Source organism: Rana temporaria, chromosome 3, assembly GCF_905171775.1.
Source record: "Rana temporaria chromosome 3, aRanTem1.1, whole genome shotgun sequence".
Lineage (NCBI taxonomy): Eukaryota > Metazoa > Chordata > Amphibia > Anura > Ranidae > Rana > Rana temporaria.
In genome coordinates this window covers 317051052-317070572 of record NC_053491.1, presented here as the reverse complement: position 1 = coordinate 317070572, position 19521 = coordinate 317051052, and the positions used below count along the sequence as shown (strand labels likewise).

The 19521-nt window shown below is 40.7% G+C and overlaps 3 protein-coding genes across 48 annotated transcripts in view; all 3 read right to left on the bottom strand.

Annotated features, from left to right (window-relative positions):
• The window catches only part of LOC120932487 (protocadherin gamma-C5-like), a 721441-nt gene that overhangs the window by 22872 nt on the left and 679048 nt on the right, over window positions 1-19521 (bottom strand). For all 46 annotated transcript variants that reach the window (XM_040344923.1, XM_040344929.1, XM_040344928.1 and 43 more), the window contains one exon: window positions 3230-3288. In XM_040344923.1, coding sequence (XP_040200857.1) covers window positions 3230-3288 — 59 coding nt within the window. The remainder of the gene's footprint in view (window positions 1-3229; window positions 3289-19521) is intronic.
• Window positions 3230-19521, bottom strand: part of LOC120932491 (protocadherin gamma-C5-like) — a 241030-nt gene continuing 224738 nt past the window's right edge. The window contains 1 exon segment of the mRNA XM_040344940.1: window positions 3230-3285. The gene's annotated coding sequence lies outside the window, so the exon portion shown is untranslated.
• The window catches only part of LOC120932492 (protocadherin gamma-C5-like), a 223988-nt gene continuing 207696 nt past the window's right edge, over window positions 3230-19521 (bottom strand). The window contains 1 exon segment of the mRNA XM_040344941.1: window positions 3230-3288. The gene's annotated coding sequence lies outside the window, so the exon portion shown is untranslated.

Genomic DNA, 19521 nt, shown 5'->3' with positions numbered 1-19521 from the left:
GCTGAATTCCCTGGAGAATGTAATTATTTATTAGTATAATGGTCAGATTCCCTGGCTATATCTTTTTTTATTGTTGTTGTTTTGCCAGTGAGAAATTCTATTAAAACATAAAAACTATTTCAGCTTCTTATTAATATTTTTTTCTAAGGATTTTCTTTGCTGTGTTAAGTGGAACATGAAGATACACATCAAACGTCACTATACAGCCTATTTTCGCCCTTAGTTTTTTGACTGACTCAGCATTACATTGGCAGCAACCCAGATATAATAAAACTTTGTCATATAAAATAAATAATGCATTCCTTATGTCATAATACACTTATTATTTCTGTATTTCAATCCCAACAGATGTGAAACATGAGGGCATTAATAAGACTTGTGCTAAAACGGTGATGCATTTACACAGAAATTTGGCACGTTAGCCCACAATTTGAGGAGCAGGCTAACTTTCTAGCAAATTTGTTCTTGGAAGTCAGAAAAATCATTTACTTTATAAATTGCATTTATGACATGGCATTATTCCGTATTTGTATGTATGCACTTGAAATATCAGTAGTACCCAGTGGAAAGTGTTCACGTTTAAATACTGACATTGAAAAACAAGTTATTAATACTAGCGTTGTTTCTTTTTATATCTATTCAAACATACATGAGTACACACAGGCATTACATTCCAGAGACACAGCTGTGGCCCCACTTAATCCATTGTAACACATTAATGGTAAGAAGCAAAGTTTGAACACTTTCCATTGGGTAAAACATGTATTTATACATTTAGGAATACGATAGATAGGCAGGAATAGCTACAAAGTTGAAGATTACAATGCCCAGCATTACGATGTAACATTTGTAAGCCAAAGTTAGGGTTAAGGTAGTTCAACACAATTTTGTCACTTGCTAGCAGTGTTGCCAACCGTCAGTATTTTTACTGACAGCCAGTAAAAAATGGGAACTTTTCTCCTGCCAGTGAATGCCAGTGACAGGAAAAGGTTGCCAGTAAAAAATATGGCTGCGATGCTTGGCTTGGAACTGTACATGCACAGTTCGGGTCTGGAGCTGGCCGAGACCATCCGAGTGCCAGCTACAGTGTGTTCGGCCAGTGCCGGTGTGGGGGGCAGGCCTGGCGGAGCTGTTGCCTAAACCGGGCGTGTGATGTCATGGTAAAAGGGAGCTGGAGCCTAGTTTGCAGGTCTGTGGGATGGAAGCAAGGCAAGCCGGGAGCAGGACTTTCAGTGCTGTTTGCACTGGAGTGGACTGAAGATTTTTGCCTTAATATCTTAAGTACTGAAATTTGCACTTAAAACTGTTATTTTGTAACTTTTGGAAATGCCAGTAAATTTGGGGTTTCATGTCAGTAAATTTCAATCTGGTAGGTTGGCAACACTGCTTGTTAGCTTCTTTACAAATCCTTAGAAACATGGGTGAAGGAACACCCAAGCCCCAAGATCCTGAATCTACCTTAGCCATGGCTGTAGAAAACCATTATGGCTGGCTTCAATTCTACCTAGTTAATGCTGCATTTTCACATATAATTCCAGTAGAATAGATCTACCATGAAGAAAGATCTACCATGACTGCAGGTGTAGATATTCTATGTTCTCCAAAAGCAGTAGTAAAAGCAGGTCTTTGTGTTGGCCATAGTCCAAGTAAAACTCAATGACTGGTTTTGCGTATACCCTTACCTTTATATGTTACCAGGTAACATCTTACAAAAAAAAGATCAGTACTGGCCATCATGCTAAATCTGCAAAATTACTATTTAAAGATGGAACTCTGACCAAAACTGTTAAGGGACTGTGTCCCTGTTAGGAGTCTTCCCCTCTTCTGCCTTAGGAATGAAGTTCAGAGGGGCATAACATGAAGAAAAGTCTCTCCAAGGGGGTTAAGCACAAATGGAAATAATTTAGTAGAATGAGGAAAGGTCAGAACCTCTACTTAGGTTTAACTGTACTACTATCCCTTCCAGTTACAATAAAGAAGTGGGAAGAAATACCAACAGCCTCTCATTTATCAGATGACAGGACAGAAAGGCTTAACATGAAAGTGCAGTGACACCTTCTCTACATTGCTTCTACACTAACAACTCTGCTCCAACTGGCAGTTCAATTGAATTATGTTGCGGGCACACAAATATTAAATTGCTGATTTTACCTAAAATCCTAAAAAGATTGCTAATAAGTACCTGTGCAGGCTCCTGCTGACTGCCATCACAGCAGCTGAGAGAGGGGGCAAGAGCAGGGATGGGCATAGAAAAGAATTGACACTTTCAGAAAGTGGTCAGATTCCTTTTAAACTTATACATTTCACAACATGGCTAAAAAATAACTAAATTAAAGTGGGGAAGCAGTAAAGTGTTTATTATCATCTAGTGCTGTAAGATTTTTATTTAAAAAGTGATGACAGTGGCCCGGATTCAGTAAGATTTGCGCTTAAATTACGGAGGCACAGGGCAACGATTTTGCCCTGCGCCCCCGCAAATTTGCGCCGCTGCCCTCGATTCGCGGAGCAGTAGCTCCGTAAATTGCGAGGGCGCGCCGGTAAAATTGCCTGGCGTAAGCGCGCGCAATTTAAATGATCCAGCAGGGGGCGGGAATCATTTAAATTAGGCGCGTTCCCGCACCAATCGTAAAGCGCATGCGCCGTCGGGAAACTTTCCCGACGTGCATTGCGGCAAATGACGTCGCAAGGACGTCATTTGCTTCAAAGTGAAAGTGAATGGCGTCCAGCGCCATTCACGAATCACTTACGCAAACGACGTGAAATTCAAATTTCACGACGCGGGAACGGCGGGTATACTTTAGCATTGGCTGCCCCTACTATTAGAAGGGGCAGCCTTACGCTAAAGACGCCGTACGGAAACTCCGTAACTTGCATATGCAGGGCCCACGCAACATTGTGAATCGGTGTTAGTATGCAATTTGCATACTATACACTGAGCACAATGGGAGCGCCCCCTAGCGGTCATTGCAAGAATGCAGCTAAAATCTGCGTGGCATAAGAGCCTTATGCCACGCAGATTTTAGGCTGCAGTCGGCGTTACGATGTTCCTGAATTAGGAGCATTCGTAACGCCGGAGCAAGTCAGCAATTGCGCTGCGTAACTATGGTTACGCAGGCGCAATTGCTATCTGAATCCGGGCCAGTGTCTCTCTAGGGAACACTGTATTATTTTCTTTAGCTTCCTCATGCATTTTTTAAAAACAAGGACAAAATGATGAGCATCCACTCACCCACTGGGTCCGGGTCTTTGAGCCTGAGAGATACGCCAGTCTGCATTAGGCTGCGCCTGCTGAAAAGAAATGGAAAAGTGCTTGTAATTGCTTTTAATATACAAAAATAAGTCATTTTCAAGCTTAGGCTGAAAGAGAGAAATACATTAACATATTAAAACTCTACCATACAGTTTTTTCTTCTGCTCTGTTCCAAGATAAAAGAAAAGTTATATTACAAGTAATTTCCTTTAAAAAAGGCAGAACTGTTAGGATGAAAAATCTATAACAATAATAATAATGATAATAATAATAATAATAATTATTATAATACATGTATATTATACAACACATTGGAATATTGAAATATTAATATATGGAACACAGTTGCATACAGGCATACCCCGGTTTTAAGTACACAATTGGGTTTATTTACTAAAGCTGGAAAGTGCAAAATCAGGCTCACTTCTGCATAGAAACCAATGAGCTTCTATCCCCAGCTTGTTCAATTAAGACTGGTAATAAAACCTGGAAGCTCATTGGTTTTTATGCAGAAGTGAGCCTGATTTTTTGATTTTCAGCTTTAGTAAATAAACCCAATTGTGTACTTAAAACCGGGGTATGCCTGTATATACAAATGAAAATGATAATAAACAGTTCAGCAACAAAAGGCTTCATGAATATTTTTGTATTATAATATTCCACAGCTTTCCACGCAGCAGAACCAAGAGGGTCAAAAAAACAAATTTCCACCTTTCTGGAGCACTGTGCTCTTAAAATAACCTTTTACTGGCTACTTACTAAGGAGGCGGTTGTTTTGCACTAGATACCCTAAAGCATGGGTGCTCAACCTGTGGCTCTCCAGCTGTTGCAGAACTTCAAGTCCCATCATGCCTCTGCCTTTGGGAGTCATGCTTGTAACAGTCAGTAGCTTGCAATGCCTCATGGGAATTGTAGTTCTGAAACAGCTGGAGAGCCACAGGTTGAGCACCCATGCCCTAAAGCCTAGTACACACAGGCCGAATGTTGAGCAGCATCAGCCGCTTCAATAGAAACTGGCCAACATTTGGACCATGTGTACTGCAGTCTGTCTGACAGAAGACGGCTGTTTGGGTCATGATCAAGAAAGGTCTGCCGACCGTCTCCTAATTAGCGCTCTCAGAGCATTGACCGGAGTGTTCTGGTGGGGGCCGTGCCCCTGTCAGAATACAAAAGAACAGCAGGGGACATCACTTTACTAACATTGCATAGTTAGTACAGCTGCTCCAACCCAAGCTGTGAGTTTTTATTCGTTCAGCCCATCGAGTTAAATGAAAAAAGAAATAGTAGCGTGTACTAGCCTTAAGGGGCCTGCTGCTACCCAAACACGTCTGAGCAAAGTTATATGCATGGTATGGAGGAGTGCCTAAAGTATTTTTATCTATCTTAGTTGTTTTGGGTGTGGTGTTGCAACCCACCTATAAGTCCCATTCAGTAATATTCTGTTTCTGAAAGTAGTTATACATATACCATTTTTTGGGAGCTATAGCAATGTGCTGGGGACAACTCTGTGTTGATAATAGCAGGCACCTTGTGAGGCCTTCTGCAAAGATTCTACATTACTTTACTTAATTGGTATTTGATATAGGTTTACATTAATGGCTTGGTAAAATGTCACAGGGATCAAAAAACAGATTTTGCACATAAGTTCAAGGCTAGTGTCAAAAGAGAAAAGCAGAAAAACTATGGCAGACAAAAATGAAACTAGTAGTCATGCTTTTTATGGACATCTACCAGTCACTATTATATTCTAACCACTGTCTCCATAAAAAATAAAAAAGTTCAGGTATTAAAACAATAACGTATGAGCCCTTCATAATAACTGGAAAGAAGCAATGAAATGCATGGCTTGGAAGTCATCAATACAGATTTACATTATTGGCATGTTAAGATATCACAGGGATCAAAGACCAGAGTTTGAACACTAGCTCCAGATTAGTGTCCCAAGTTCAAAGAGAAAAAAACTGCGGACAGACCAATGTGGAGCTAGAAGTCTGTGGTGTGACTGCACTGCTACCAAGTACTGTTACATTTCAAAAATCATTCTTTGCTCTTTCCTGTATCTAGTGTGGCTTCTAATTGTAGAAATGTTTAGAGCAGCCATTCTCAACTTGGTTTCTGTTGAACCCTAGGGTTCCTTGGGCTGTGCCCGATTGACCTCTCATTTGATGGTGCCTGCATTATTTCAGGTTCAATGCCATTTGGCAGAGTCAGTGGTAAGAGACCAACGTTATGGACATCAAGGTAAGGCAAATTCTTCCACTGACCCCTGATGAAATAATTTTATCAGGGGGTTTAGAGCGCTACTACAAGACTCATGAAGAGGGGGAGCTGCAAAACACCAATACCAGAGCAGATATTGCTGTTGTGAGGCCCCATTGTAAAGAATATCAGAATATTGAACTATATCAGTCACTTATAAAACATTGACATTCCCTAAATGTGTTTACAGATGGACCGAACTTCTGCTGGTTCAGCAGGAACAGGTTGATTTTGAAGGGAGGAGTACAATAGTGCTGTTAGAATACAATAGCACAGTGGGAGAGATTCCTGTATGCACGTCGCTTCTGTGGATGCAGGAATCTGTGAGTTTTCTTTTTTTTTAATTCGCCCTGGTAGTTGAACGGTAAAAAAATGTACAGTGTGAACCCATCTTTAGTGTTCATTCATAACAAGAAGACAGATTGATGGTGGTATTACACTGTAGATAAGATAGAAGGGGGGGTGAAATTACAAAGTGAATTGCCTTTTCCAAACATATACAAAATATATAACATTTGCCAATATAAGTAACCTGCAGTCTAACCCTAAGTTGTCTTTTTGTGCACCACTTATTATTTTTATTGTTTTGAGTTTTTATGTAGATTTCAAAAAATGTTTGGAACCTCTTTCAGGTATTTATCACTGTCTATGTCTATACTGGAGAGTATTTCTATCACTTTCTGTCCCAGAGACATTGGTCACTAGGACAGGAGATCTATCTACTAGGCACACCAACAGTAATAAAAACACTATTTTTTATTTTTTATGAAGTGGAAAAGTAATTAGCTCTTATTTTTGTCAATATTCTGAACCCTCCCGAGTCAAACTTGGACAGCAATAAAAACCTAATATTTCTGAAAGTTTTGTTTCTTTCCAAGTCTATCAAAACCTTAAAAATTTGCCTGGATGTATATTTTGAAGAAATGCTACGTACATTGTCATAGAACAGTTTTTTAATAGGCCGAATCTGTATGGTAAGCTCTATAAACCTGTCACAAAATAGGAAAAGCATCCGTTCATTTTTGACCTTATTAGAGTTTAATTTAGCTATCAGATGCCAAACATGTTGACCTTGTTGTACTATTGGCTTGTAATTCATCTGTGTTGTATAGTAGCTTGCCAATGGTTTTGCCATTTTGCAAACACACACGTGCTTCATCTAGCAACTTGGGGAAAAAAAAAGGTCCCTGTGGACCACAGTATGCCAGACTATGTATGAGGAATGCCCACACTAAAAATATAAATGCTACAATGGCAGTCTTCCAGCTGGACAGACAGCAGAAGAGAACTGTCTTGTCATATATTCTACTTGCAACGGGAATTCACACACCACAAGCACAATCAGAGATGTGAAGTTTAAGTACTTCATTGATTGACAATAACAGAGACTCTGCTTTTGAAAATAGAAGCCAGGTACAGTATATGTAAATTATAATAGTTACATATTTACATACACTTACATTATTAATCTTTTTTGTCAGGTACACAATGGGGGGCAGATATTAAAACTGGAGCAGACAGATTCTGGTGTAGCTGTGCATAGTTAACATTCAGCTTCTAGCTTTAGCTTCTTCAGTTAAGTTTTAAAAATGAAAGCTAGAAGCAGATAGGTCAGGCATAACTCGTCCTGATTCTGTCCGAGTCTTCGAAAAACCCCCCTAAATATATTTTCTAGCAAGTATATCCCATATAATATGCATTTTTGTATATATATTTATAAATACTTATACCCGCATACCAGGAGCAATAGCTTGTGTGCCCAAGATGTCTAGTACAACATACACAATTAAATATTCATACTACCTTGTGCATTTAAAGCAGAAGTAAACACAACGATTTAATAGTTTAAAAAAACAGTTACATTCCCAGCATGCCAAATGTCACAAAACTGTCACATTGGCTGTGCTCTCAACCAAACTGTCAAACCATCCAATGGCTGGTGTCATAACTGATCACATGTGCAGCATCATGGCAGTTGAAGATTGAAAAAAAAAACAAGATGGCAGCTTCCTTGGCTGAAAACGATAGGTGGGCTTACTTCCACATTAAATCTGTCTGTCTTTAAAATTTTGCCTGTCTATTTATTTCTATCCCTAGTGTAATGCCAGATAGATTTAGAGTGTAGCTATATTTGTTTTCTGTTATCAGGAGGCTCTGTTTTGTAAAGTGCAACTTTATTTTTAAGAACAATTAACACTAGTCAAAATAATTATGTTTCAACTGCTTTAGCAGGTTAGAACAGTCCACAAGGTTGTATAACAGTTGGGATCAGATAAAAGGTCAACACAACTAAATCAAAATAGAAGACATCCATCTACATCTGGATTGAATAATTACCTTCTGAGGGTATTTCCTCTAATTAAGTATTTAATCTTTGATTCCACATTTTATAACGTGACATATCACTCCTCTAACACTCACAGGTCAAATGTCAACACTTAAATCTGCTTTTTCAGTCGCCATTCTGCTGACAATTTAATTACAAGCTTCCTTCAAAAAGGAAAAATGTGTTTATTCAAGCCTGTTGCCCCTTCAACTTCCGTCCAAGAGTACCAGGACACTTTCAAGTCACTATAAATCACTTCCATCCATTAGTAATCCTGGCAATACATTGGTTAAACCTAGTGTTTCTGGGTTAGGCGGTGAGATATCCCCCAGCTGTTGACAAATATATGACTTTGGCGTCACAATAATCTGCTTAATCAATCTAACATGGCTCTGTGGAAACAAATGATATCACATAACCTGTAAGACTGCCATGTTATGTTTCATTGGTAATAAATAATAATTTGACTTATTAAAGACATGATTCTCTGTGGACAACAAACTAAACATGAAGTAGAACTTAAATTAACAGTAATAATTTAGAATAATTCCCAATACACATAATTTGAAGAATGCATGAAGGTAAAACACCTTCAGCTTTTAAAGCCACTTTAAATATGCTGCATATATATCTGACAGCTTTTATTTCCTGTAATGGGTCCAGGACTTGGTGAAAATGATGTCATCATTGCACTTAATGTTTTAACTACCAGATAGGGTGGGGTTATAGGATAAAAACCAAGGGGCCAGATCCACATAGAATTGGATAGGCGCAGCATATCAGAGATACGCTACGCCGCCGTATCTTACCTGGCTTTAAGTCGAATCCTGGAAGATTTTGCGCCGTAAGTTACGGCGGTGTAGTGTATTTCTGGCGGCGGAATTCAAATCAGCGGGTAGGGGGCGTGATTCATTTAAATGAAGCGCGTCCCCGCGCCGATTGAACTGCGCATGCTCGGTTTTGAAATTTCCCGCCGTGCTTTGCGCAAAATGACGTCGCAACGACGTCATTTTTTTAACTTAGACGTGACTTACGTCCATCCCTATTCACGGACGACTTACGCCAAAAAAAAAATTAAAATTTTGACGCGGGCCATACTTTAACAAGCAATTCGATCTATACGCCGCAAAATAGCAGCTTTAACTATACGCCGGAAAAAGCCGACTAGAGACGACGTAAGAGAATGCGACGGCCATGCGTACGTTCGTGGATCGTCGGAAAAAGCTCATTTGCATACCCGACGCGGAAAACGACGCAAACTCCACCCAGCGGACGCCAAAGTATTGCATCTACGATCCGAAGGCGTACGAAGCCGTACGCCTGTCGGATCGAACCCAGATGCCGTCTTATCTTGGTTTGAGGATTCAAACTAAAGATATGACGCGGGTAATTTGAAAGTACGCCGGCTTATCAGTAGATACGCCGGCGTACTCACTATGAGGATCTGGCCCAAGGTGTCTGCAATGAGAGCTGTCTGAGTACTCGCCAGCAACTAGTACACATTTTGAAAAAGTTTTGGCTGGAACCTTAGGCAATACTTATTTGAGACACTTTTAGGGAGTAGTATCCCTAAAAGATGCTCTGTGGATTAAAATAGTGCTAATAAGAACATTTCTGGACATTGGAAATAATAGCTAGACTGCTGCATAATTCTGAGAACGAAGAAAAAAGGAATAGTACATCTATAACATCAAAATAGAAAAAATATCTTTTAAAGAAGAGTCAGCACACCTGCATACAGAAAGCATCTAATTTACACATCAATACAGTTCTTGGTGGTTGTTATAGAAACACGAGGCACAGAGGAAAGGTCTAAGATGTTGGCATGTTCTCTTCCTGTTTTCATTAAAGCAAATAATAAAATACATTTCTTTGTTTTTATTGCAGCTTCCAGTGTCCCAGTTTTGTTTAGGCAATTTACACTTTCTTGAAGACTGCCACACACACATATATATATATATATATATATATATATATATATATATATATATATATATATATATATATATATATATATAAATATAAATCTGTATTATATGTTTAAAGAATAACTTATTTAACCATTGTAAATTATTTAACAGTCTACATCCCTGGTGTCCAATCTTTGGCACTTACTGTGTGATCCTGGGGGACCCCGGAACACAGTAGTCTGTTTTGCTTTGCCTGGGTGCTTACTTAGGCCAGTGAAGGTTTGTGGGCCAATAGCGATGGGGTACTATAGGCAAATAGGCTGTTAACTTTGCAAAGTAAGTTGCACTTTGTAAGGGAATTGTCCCCAGAGCTTAGAGAATGTGGTGAAATCTCACGTTGTAAAGAATATCTACTCATGCAAAAATAATTTTTGATTGGATGATAGAAGCAGAGCTTCACCTCATTAAATACACTCTGGGGTAAATATCCTTGCAAAGAGCAATGTTCCCTGCTCAGTCAACAGCCTATTTGCAACCCCCCGACCCTGTGTCTACTCCCCAGTCTCCAATAACTCCGATAGCATGTTTGCAGTCTTTTACTAGTAGCATGTTGCTAGTTTCTGATCCTCTCCTACTTCATATATGCAGTCTCTCTTATTTTTATTTTTTTGTAGAATTACTAAAAATGAACATCATGCTGCACTTGAACCCCCCCATATCAAGAAATTTGACCTGACCACCATCTGTCTACTGACTATTGTAAAAGAGTTTCTAACACTGGTCATTACTACCCCTCATAAAATGGAGGAAAGCTCTGCCAGACCAGACAACATACACACATGTACACTCAGTCTATGCTGGGAGGGGGGAACAAAAATGTTTTTAAAACTAGCACACATGTACTGGCATTAAATGTTATTAAATTTAAAAGCGTATTAGCTGATTCTTGTTTTATCTAACTGGAACAGGGAACTACTTCTAAATTAATGACAACATGCATATTGCATCTGTGCTAGTGGCATTTGCTAATGATTCGAATGATTAATTATATCAGATGACCTCTCTTTGTCAGCCTATGTGATGAAAGAAACTGACCTTTACAAAAACAAAATCTATTTACCGTATTTGCTAACAGCAACGTGAGTTATTTTATAGCATTGTTATTTATAAAAAACAAAAAAACAACTTACAAGGTCACTATGTAAAGTACTGAAACACATGGTTATGCGTTCTTATTTTATTCTTAACTTTTGAAGTATGAAGTATGAAAAACAGATCGATAAAAATGTACAGTGCTGTAGACCTTATGCATCATCATCAATGTGCATATTAAAATATATTTTTCAATGTATATACAAATTAATACAAATAATTGCAAATAATTATTTGATTGCTTGCAGAAGATTTGCATCAGCAAATTAAGTAAATGACTCCTTCTAATCCAGCTCTAACTCCCTGTGCTTGGCATTAGGTATGTTTGCCAAGATTCCTGCCTAAAGCCTCGTACACACAACCGAGAAACTCGACAGAATCCATCAAGAAACTTGGTGGGAGAGCTTTTTTGCCGGTCGTGTGTTCGTATTTCATCAAGGAAACTGTCGAGGAACTCGACGAGGAAAAAGGAGAACAAGTTCTATTTTTCCTCGACGGGAGTCTCAATTTCCTCGTCGTGTTCCTCGTCGGGCTGGTTTTCGACGAGAAACTCGAGCGTGTGTATGCTAAGAAACCCTCGCATGCTCAGAATAAAGTATGAAGCCTCTCTGAAGCCTATCCTACCCACACCTAACAACTGTATTTTAACTTTGCCCACCTGATCACCCCCCACATCTACTACCCTCTGATCCAGAATTGAAAACTGAACGTGTTTAATTCCCCATAGTCTAAATTGCTGGTATGTGTTTGCAGCTGACTGACATCCACCCAGAATTGAAAACTGAACGTGTTTAATTCCCCATAGTCTAAATTGCTGGTATGTGTTTGCAGCTGACTGACATCCACCCAGAATTGAAAACTGAACGTGTTTAATTCCCCATAGTCTAAATTGCTGGTATGTGTTTGCAGCTGACTGACATCCACCTAGAATTGAATCATTGCTGTCTGCATTGCTTATGTCCATTTGATAATACTGGCATGTTATCTTTGCTTAACCCTCTGTAGCCCTGTCCACCTTACAATGTTTTATTATCTTCCTTGGCTTACCCAAATCATGGGCCATTAATTTTATTGTCCTCTTGCTGTTCTGTTTCTGAACTAAGAATTCTGCCCTGTTGAACAGCATACCTTATTGCCTCCTGATTAGTTAATTGAAAGCACCCACCCCCTATATCCAGCAGTATAAATGTAAGCTTCCTTTTGGGGGGAAGCATATGCAGGGGGCTCCTTGCATCTGGGGCTATTCTTCAAGTGGGGCTTTTCTATAAGTGGAAGCACTTCGGCCTCAGCACTTCAGCGATTGCACAAAGCAAAACAAATCTTTAGTTTGCTGTTCATGATACAGGTATAATTTTTTTTTTTTTTTTTTTTTGGTGGAATTCACATTCCTCCCCTTCGAAAATGCACTCTCTACCACTCCTTCTGACAGTTGGGTTTTCTATCCTCAAACTTTCTTCCAGTCACCCCTCTGGTCCACCCTACACCCTCTATATATCACCCTCACTTCTGTCCTCTCCTTATTACTGCACTCACCAACTCATGCTAATTCTAAAGTCAAACGCCCAATGCTCCAAATCACTGGGGCAGGTCCACTCATATAAATCGCATTCCCACATTACCTCCCTCACCCTCCTGCTTCTCCTATCCTCTGGTGATATCTCCCCAAACCCTGGGCCTCCTTCATCAAACCGTGCTCAACGCACACATTACCCTACACGCTCTGGGTGCAGTCGCAATGCACACAATCTGGTTCCCATTTCTCTTCTTCCCATGACCAGACTCCCTTTCTCCTGCGCCATTCTGAACGCTCGCTCCATCTGTAACAAACTCACGTCCCTCCACGATCTCTTTATCGCAAACTCATTTAATCTACTCGCCATTACTGAAACCTGGCTCCACGAATCCGACACTGCGTCTTCTGCTGCTCTATCCCACGGTGGTCTTCTTTGGACTCACTCCCCCAGACTCAGTGGACGCAAAGGAGGGGGTGTTGGAATCCTTTTAGCCCCACATAGCACCTTTCAGGTACTTCACCCACCTCCCTCTCTGTCACTCTCCTCATTTGAGGCGCATTGCGTTCGTCTCTTCTCCCCAGTTTCTCTAAGGATAGCTGTGATCTACCGCCCCCCCGGTCCAGTATCCTCCTTTCTTGATGACTTCTCTGCCTGGCTACCCTACTTTCTCTCTTCTGAAATCCCCACAATCATTCTTGGCGACTTCAACATTCCTACAAATGCTAACACTCCTGCAACTTCCAAACTTCTCAGTCTAACCTCCTCTTTTGACCTGAAGCAATGGATACATGCTCCTACTCACTCTGAAGGCAATACCCTTGACCTTGTCTTTTCCCACCTATGCACTCCATGCAACCTCTCCATCGATCCTTACCCCCTCTCTGATCACCACCTTATTAATTTCACGCTCTCCCTCTCCTCCGTCTCCTCTCCCTCCAAATACCTAACAGTCACTCGTAGAAACCTTCAGCATATCAACCCTTCTCTTCTACACTCTGCAACTGACCACCTCTATGACAAAATTGCACCCCTGTCCTGCACTGACCTAGCTACTTCTGTCTACAACACTTCACTTCTAGCATCACTGGACAGACTGGCCCCCCTCACCACACGCAGAATAAGGCCCCGCCCCCTTCAACCCTGGCAAACTGATGATACTAGAAGTCTGAAAAAACACAACCGTGCTCTCGAGCGCCAGTGGCGCAAGACTAAGTCCCAGGAAGACTTCGTCCAGTATAAATCTGCCCTCCAAAAATACAATTCCAGCCTCCTCGCTGCCAAACAGACCTACTTCATCACCCTCATTAAAAACTTATCATCCCGTCCCCGTCAACTCTTCTCTACCTTCAACTCCCTCCTTCGTCCTCCATTGCCTCCACCCACTAACTCAATCAACGCCCAGGAGATTGCCAATCACTTCAAACAGAAGATTGATACAATTCGCAAGGAGATCTCTACTGTTCAGACATCCTCCACACCTCACACCTCATGCACACAGGTACAGTCACTACTTCCCTCGTTCAACCCCACCACTACAGAGGAGGTCGCTAAATTACTAACTAATGTCCATCTTACCACCTGCGCTCTAGATCCTGTTCCCTCACAAATGCTACGTTCACCCTCTTGCTCTATTCTACACTCTCTTACCCACATCTTCAATCTCTCCCTCTCTTTTGGCATCTTCCCTAACTCTTTGAAACATGCACTAGTCAGCCCCATACTTAAAAAGCCCTCACTGGACCCATCCAATCTAGACAACCTACGCCCCATCTCCTTGCTCCCCTTTTTATCCAAACTCCTTGAACGTCTAGTCTACAACCAACTGAGCATACACCTTGCTGACAATAACCTTCTTGATCCCCTTCAGTCTGGATTTCGTCCACAACATTCCACTGAAACTGCTCTCCTAAAACTAACAAACGATATACTAACGGCCAAAACTAAAGGACACTATTCTGTGCTCCTACTCCTGGACCTCTCTGCCGCCTTCGACACGGTTGACCACCCACTCCTCCTCAAAAAACTCCACACCTTTGGTCTCTGTGACTTTACTCTTCGCTGGTTCTCTACCTACTTATCCAACCGCACCTTCAGCGTTACTTACAACTCTACTTCCTCCTCTCCTCTACCATTCTCTGTTGGGGTCCCCCAAGGTTCTGTTCTTGGACCCCTCCTATTTTCAATCTACACCTCCTCCCTGGGTCAGCTGATAGCCTCCCACGGCTTCCAATACCATCTTTACGCTGATGACACTCAAATCTATTTCTCTGCCCCTCAACTCACTCCTTCATTTTCCTCACGTATCACTAATTTACTATCAGATATATCACTTTGGATGTCACGTCACTTCCTCAAACTCAACCTATCCAAAACCGAACTTATCATTTTTCCTCCCCCACGTGCCTCTTCCCCTGATCTTTCTGTCAAAATTGATGGCACAACTATCAGCCCATCCCCACATGTCAAGGTCCTAGGAGTAGTCCTGGACTCTGAACTGTCCTTTAAGCCTCATGTTCAATCACTGTCCAAATCTTGCCGCCTCAACCTCCGCAACATCTCCAAAATACGCCCCTTTCTAACCAATGACGCCACAAAGCTCTTAATTCACTCCCTGGTCATCTCTCGCCTTGATTACTGCAATTCCCTTCTCATTGGCTTACCGCTGCATACTCTAACCCCCCTTCAATCCATCATGAATGCTGCAGCCAGACTTATCCACCTTACCAACCGCTCTGTCTCTGCTACTCCTCTATGTCAATCCCTCCACTGGCTTCCGCTTGCCCAACAAATTAAATTCAAAATACTAACTATGACCTTCAAAGCCATCCACAATTCTGCCCCCTGCTACATCACTGACCTAGTCTCCAAATACCAACCTAATCGCTCTCTTCGTTCTTCTCAAGACCTCCTGCTCTCTAGCTCTCTCATCACCTCCTCCCATGCTCGTCTACAGGACTTTTCCAGAGCCTCTCCAAGCCTATGGAACTCCTTACCCCAAACTATCCGTCTATCTCCTTCTCTTTTAGCTTTTCGAGGATCCCTGAAAACCCTCCTCTTCAGAGAAGCCTATCCTACCCACACCTAACAACTGTATTTTAACTTTGCCCACCTGATCACCCCCCACATCTACTACCCTCTGATCCACTTCACCCTCCCTTCTAGATTGTGAGCTCTAACGAGCAGGGCCCTCTGATCATTCCTGTATTAAATTGTATTGTAACTATAATGTCTTCCCTGATGTTGTAAAGCGCTGCGTAAACTGTTGGCGCTATATAAATCCTGTATAATAATAATAATAATAATGAAGCCTCGTACACACGGCCGAGGAACTCGACGTGCCAAACACATCGAGTTCCTCGGCCAGTTCAGCACTGAAGCCGCCGAGGAGCTCCGCGGGACGAGTTCTCCCATAGAACAACGAGGAAATAGAGAACATGTTCTCTATTTCCTCGCCGAGCTCCTCGTCGGCTTCCTCGGCCGAAAGTGTACACACGGCCAGTTTCCTCGGCAGAATTCAGCCAGAAACTCGGTCGGAAGCTGAATTCTGCCGAGGAAACTGGTCGTGTGTACGAGGCCTCAGACGGGAGTAAAGGTAGCATTTGTAATGGAGATAACACATTTTTCATGCTGTAACAGACTAAAAAGTGCAAATCGTCTCCGACCAAACTTTTACTTAACACGCAGTAACAAGAGATTAGCAAAAGCAGCCCCAAGGGTTGTGCTAGTGGAATAGAACTTCCCCTGCCATTGTTTGTGTTGTATGTCACCGCGTTTGAGAACGAGGAGATTTTGTCTTGACAGTGTGTACGCAAAGCAAGCTTGTCGAGTTCCTCTACAAGCCTAACAAGGAACTCGTCGAGGAAAACGATGTGTCTCGCCTGACGAGTTCCTCGGTCGTGTGTACGAGGCTTAAGAAACTGGGACTAATTAGGCCCTGACCTTGCCCATACTTCAGCCAGATCTTTAAAATACATTTATATGTGGATAACTCTTAGGTACTGTTGGTTAGGATGTTGTAAGGATGTTGTAAGTGCTAATACATAAAATAGTGCAAATCAAACAATTGTGCAAAATAAATTCAAAATTATATCACTAAAGTGCTAATATGACAATGCATAAAAATAAAACTTCCAAGAAAAAATGTAAAAATATCAAAAATATAAAAATTCATAAAGAATTGTTCGAAAAGTTGTTGTTTAAAAATTGTGATGTGAAGTCCAAACTGCTCTGCACCAAAGTTCCCAAGTGCACCACCAAAATCCTTCACCACTCTCACTAAAATAGACTCACCAGATTGATATGCTGGTAAAATTATAAACCATCAAACTAGCCAAAATATCTACCAGCGGTCATCGACTGCAACTTGCTCCCCTCACTGGTCAGGATCTCAAAAATCCCAGCGTTCAATGTGGAAAACAAAGAGAAGGAAGAAGACTCCCATAGCGTAAAACCATACAACAGGATTTATTTTTTTTTAAGTGTATATATTCCACTCACATGTAAAAAGTGCCTACCCGACACTAGGGAAAACATGCACAGCTTTACTGGCCGTTCAGCTCTGGACATACCATAGACCGCGAGTGTGAACTGGCATACATGATGGCATCAGCATCCTTGTCCCACCCTACGTAATAATATGTACCCTCTAAATATGTATTTACCTTACTTTTACCGCATTGCAAGAACCACTCACCAAAAATTAATAATATATAAAATTAAATATGTAATAGCATTCACTGTACAGGGGATCCCCGGGTTACAAACAAGATAGGGGTCTGTAGGTTTGTTCTTAAGTTGAATCTGTTTGTAAGTTGGAACAAGTACCTTTTTTAAGTGTAGCTCCAGCCAGTTTATTTTTAGCTTTTTAGATAGCATGTGAAAGGGTTATCGCCCTTGTAACATTTGTTTTGCTCTCTGTGCCCCTGATCAGAAGATTTCACCTCACTTTCTGTCCCAATGACAATTGGATTTTGAAAATTTAGGGAAACAAGGATTGGTGATAAAGCATCAGTGGAGACACCTTTTCCCCATATTAACTCTTAGGCCTCGTACACACGATAGGTTAACCAGAGGACAATGGTCTGAAGGACCGTTTTCATCGGTCCAAACCGATCGTGTGTAGGCCCCATAGGTTATTTAACCTTAGCTTAAAAAAATGTCAATTTGCTTTAAAATTTTACCGATGGATTGCTAACCGATAGGTCAAAACCGATCATTAGTACGCACAACCATCGGTTAAAAATCCATTCATGCTCAGAATCAAGTCGACACATGCTTGGAAGCATTGAACTTTGTTTTTTTCAGCACGTCGTTGTGTTTTACATTACCACGTTCTGACACAATCGTTTTTTTTAACTGATGGTGTGTACGCAAGATGGACCATCAGTCAGCTTCATAGGTTAACCTAGGACAACGGTCCTTCAGACCGTTGTCCTCTGGTTAACCTATCGTGTGTACAAGGCCTAACAGTAGAGAATTTCCCTTCCCAGGGATAGATTTCCTCTCACTTCCTGTTGTCTTCTTCCGTTTGTAAGTAGGAGTCGTTTGTAAGTCAGATGTTTGTAAGTAGGGGACCCCTTGTATTATTTCTACATGTCAAATAAAAACAAGTGGGGAATGTTGTAAATCAATGAGATTAAGACCAACCTGCTACTGACATTTTTCACTTAGTACAAGGGGTACAAGGTACAAGGGGATACAACAGAAAACATACAAAGGAATAATTTACAACTATATGTATATTTTTCCATATTACACTTCCTATGTTGCAAACTACAGTATAGGAAAATCATAAAAATCCAACAGGCTTAGTGGGGCCCTAGCATAATGGCCACAGCAGGTATGTCAACTCATGAATTCAACTAGAGGTATTAAAAAATAAATTGAGTCCCGGTGAGACATAAAAGTTAAATGGAAAAAGTAAAAGTCTCTTTATGTTAAATAATAAACTTTGCGTTAGAATTTTCCATTTCTGTTTGTCTAAATACTAATTAACAGAATACAGATGATCAAATCCAGTCTGTGTGCAGCTCTTAACATGATGCAGCTTGCAGAACCATAATACATTTATTTCATTGCAGACATATAATTATTTTGAGAAACAAAACTCTGTGTGCCAAATAGTATTCCATAAAACAAATTCTCCAAAGCCACGTCAAGACTACTTAATAAGTAAATGCATTCAAACATCAATCTACATAACCATGCCTTTCCAAACTGTTCCTTCTCTGACAGCTATGTGAGTCAGCCAAAGTTCAGGATACAGTAATTGCACCAGAACTGTGACATCTTGGAATACATTGCGTAATATCAGCTTGCAATATAGAAACACACAGATGTTGTTTTCCTGAATGAGAAGTTGGTACCTAAAAGCGCTTCACGCTAATGCACTAAATACTAAATAAAATACTGTACTCCAGTACAAGATTACAAGATCTCCGTTTCAAGGTATGGCTTTTCATATGCAAATTAAACCTTGCTGTGTTCTCTAGTGATTTCTAGTGAGATTCAATCCAAATTATTTTAAATGGAGTCTGTTGACAAAATCTTGCAAACTGGTAACTAATATTTAGACAATCACAAACTCATACAAATGGGACCAATCTAATCATTTTAGTGAGAATTAGACATAATAGAATATACCGTAATTAACAAGTCTAAATACAAATAATAGAGCTGGCAACTCCAAACGTCCTTGTTGCTTCTTTATTGGTGAATAAAAAAGTGAGTAGAAATATACAGGGGCTCACGCGTTCCAGCTTACAAGCCTTGATCACAATTAACAAGTCTGTGCTTGTAAATGACAAAAATAAACCTGGCTTTAGTCCAACATTCTGGTAAATCTCTATGCTCAACTGAGCATTGTTCCTTTTTTTTTTCGACGGAAAAAGAAATGGTCACAAAAAATTGTGAGAAAAAAAAACAGGTACAGGACACAAAGCAATTCTGTTAAAAAAGCTTAAAGTGATAGTAAAGGTTCACGTAAAAAAAAAAAAAAATAACAAACATGTCTTACCTCCACTGTGCAGTTCGTTTTGCACAGAGTGGCCCCGATCCTCGACTTCTGGGGTCTCATGGCAACTCTCGCAGCTCCTCCCCGCAATAGATAAC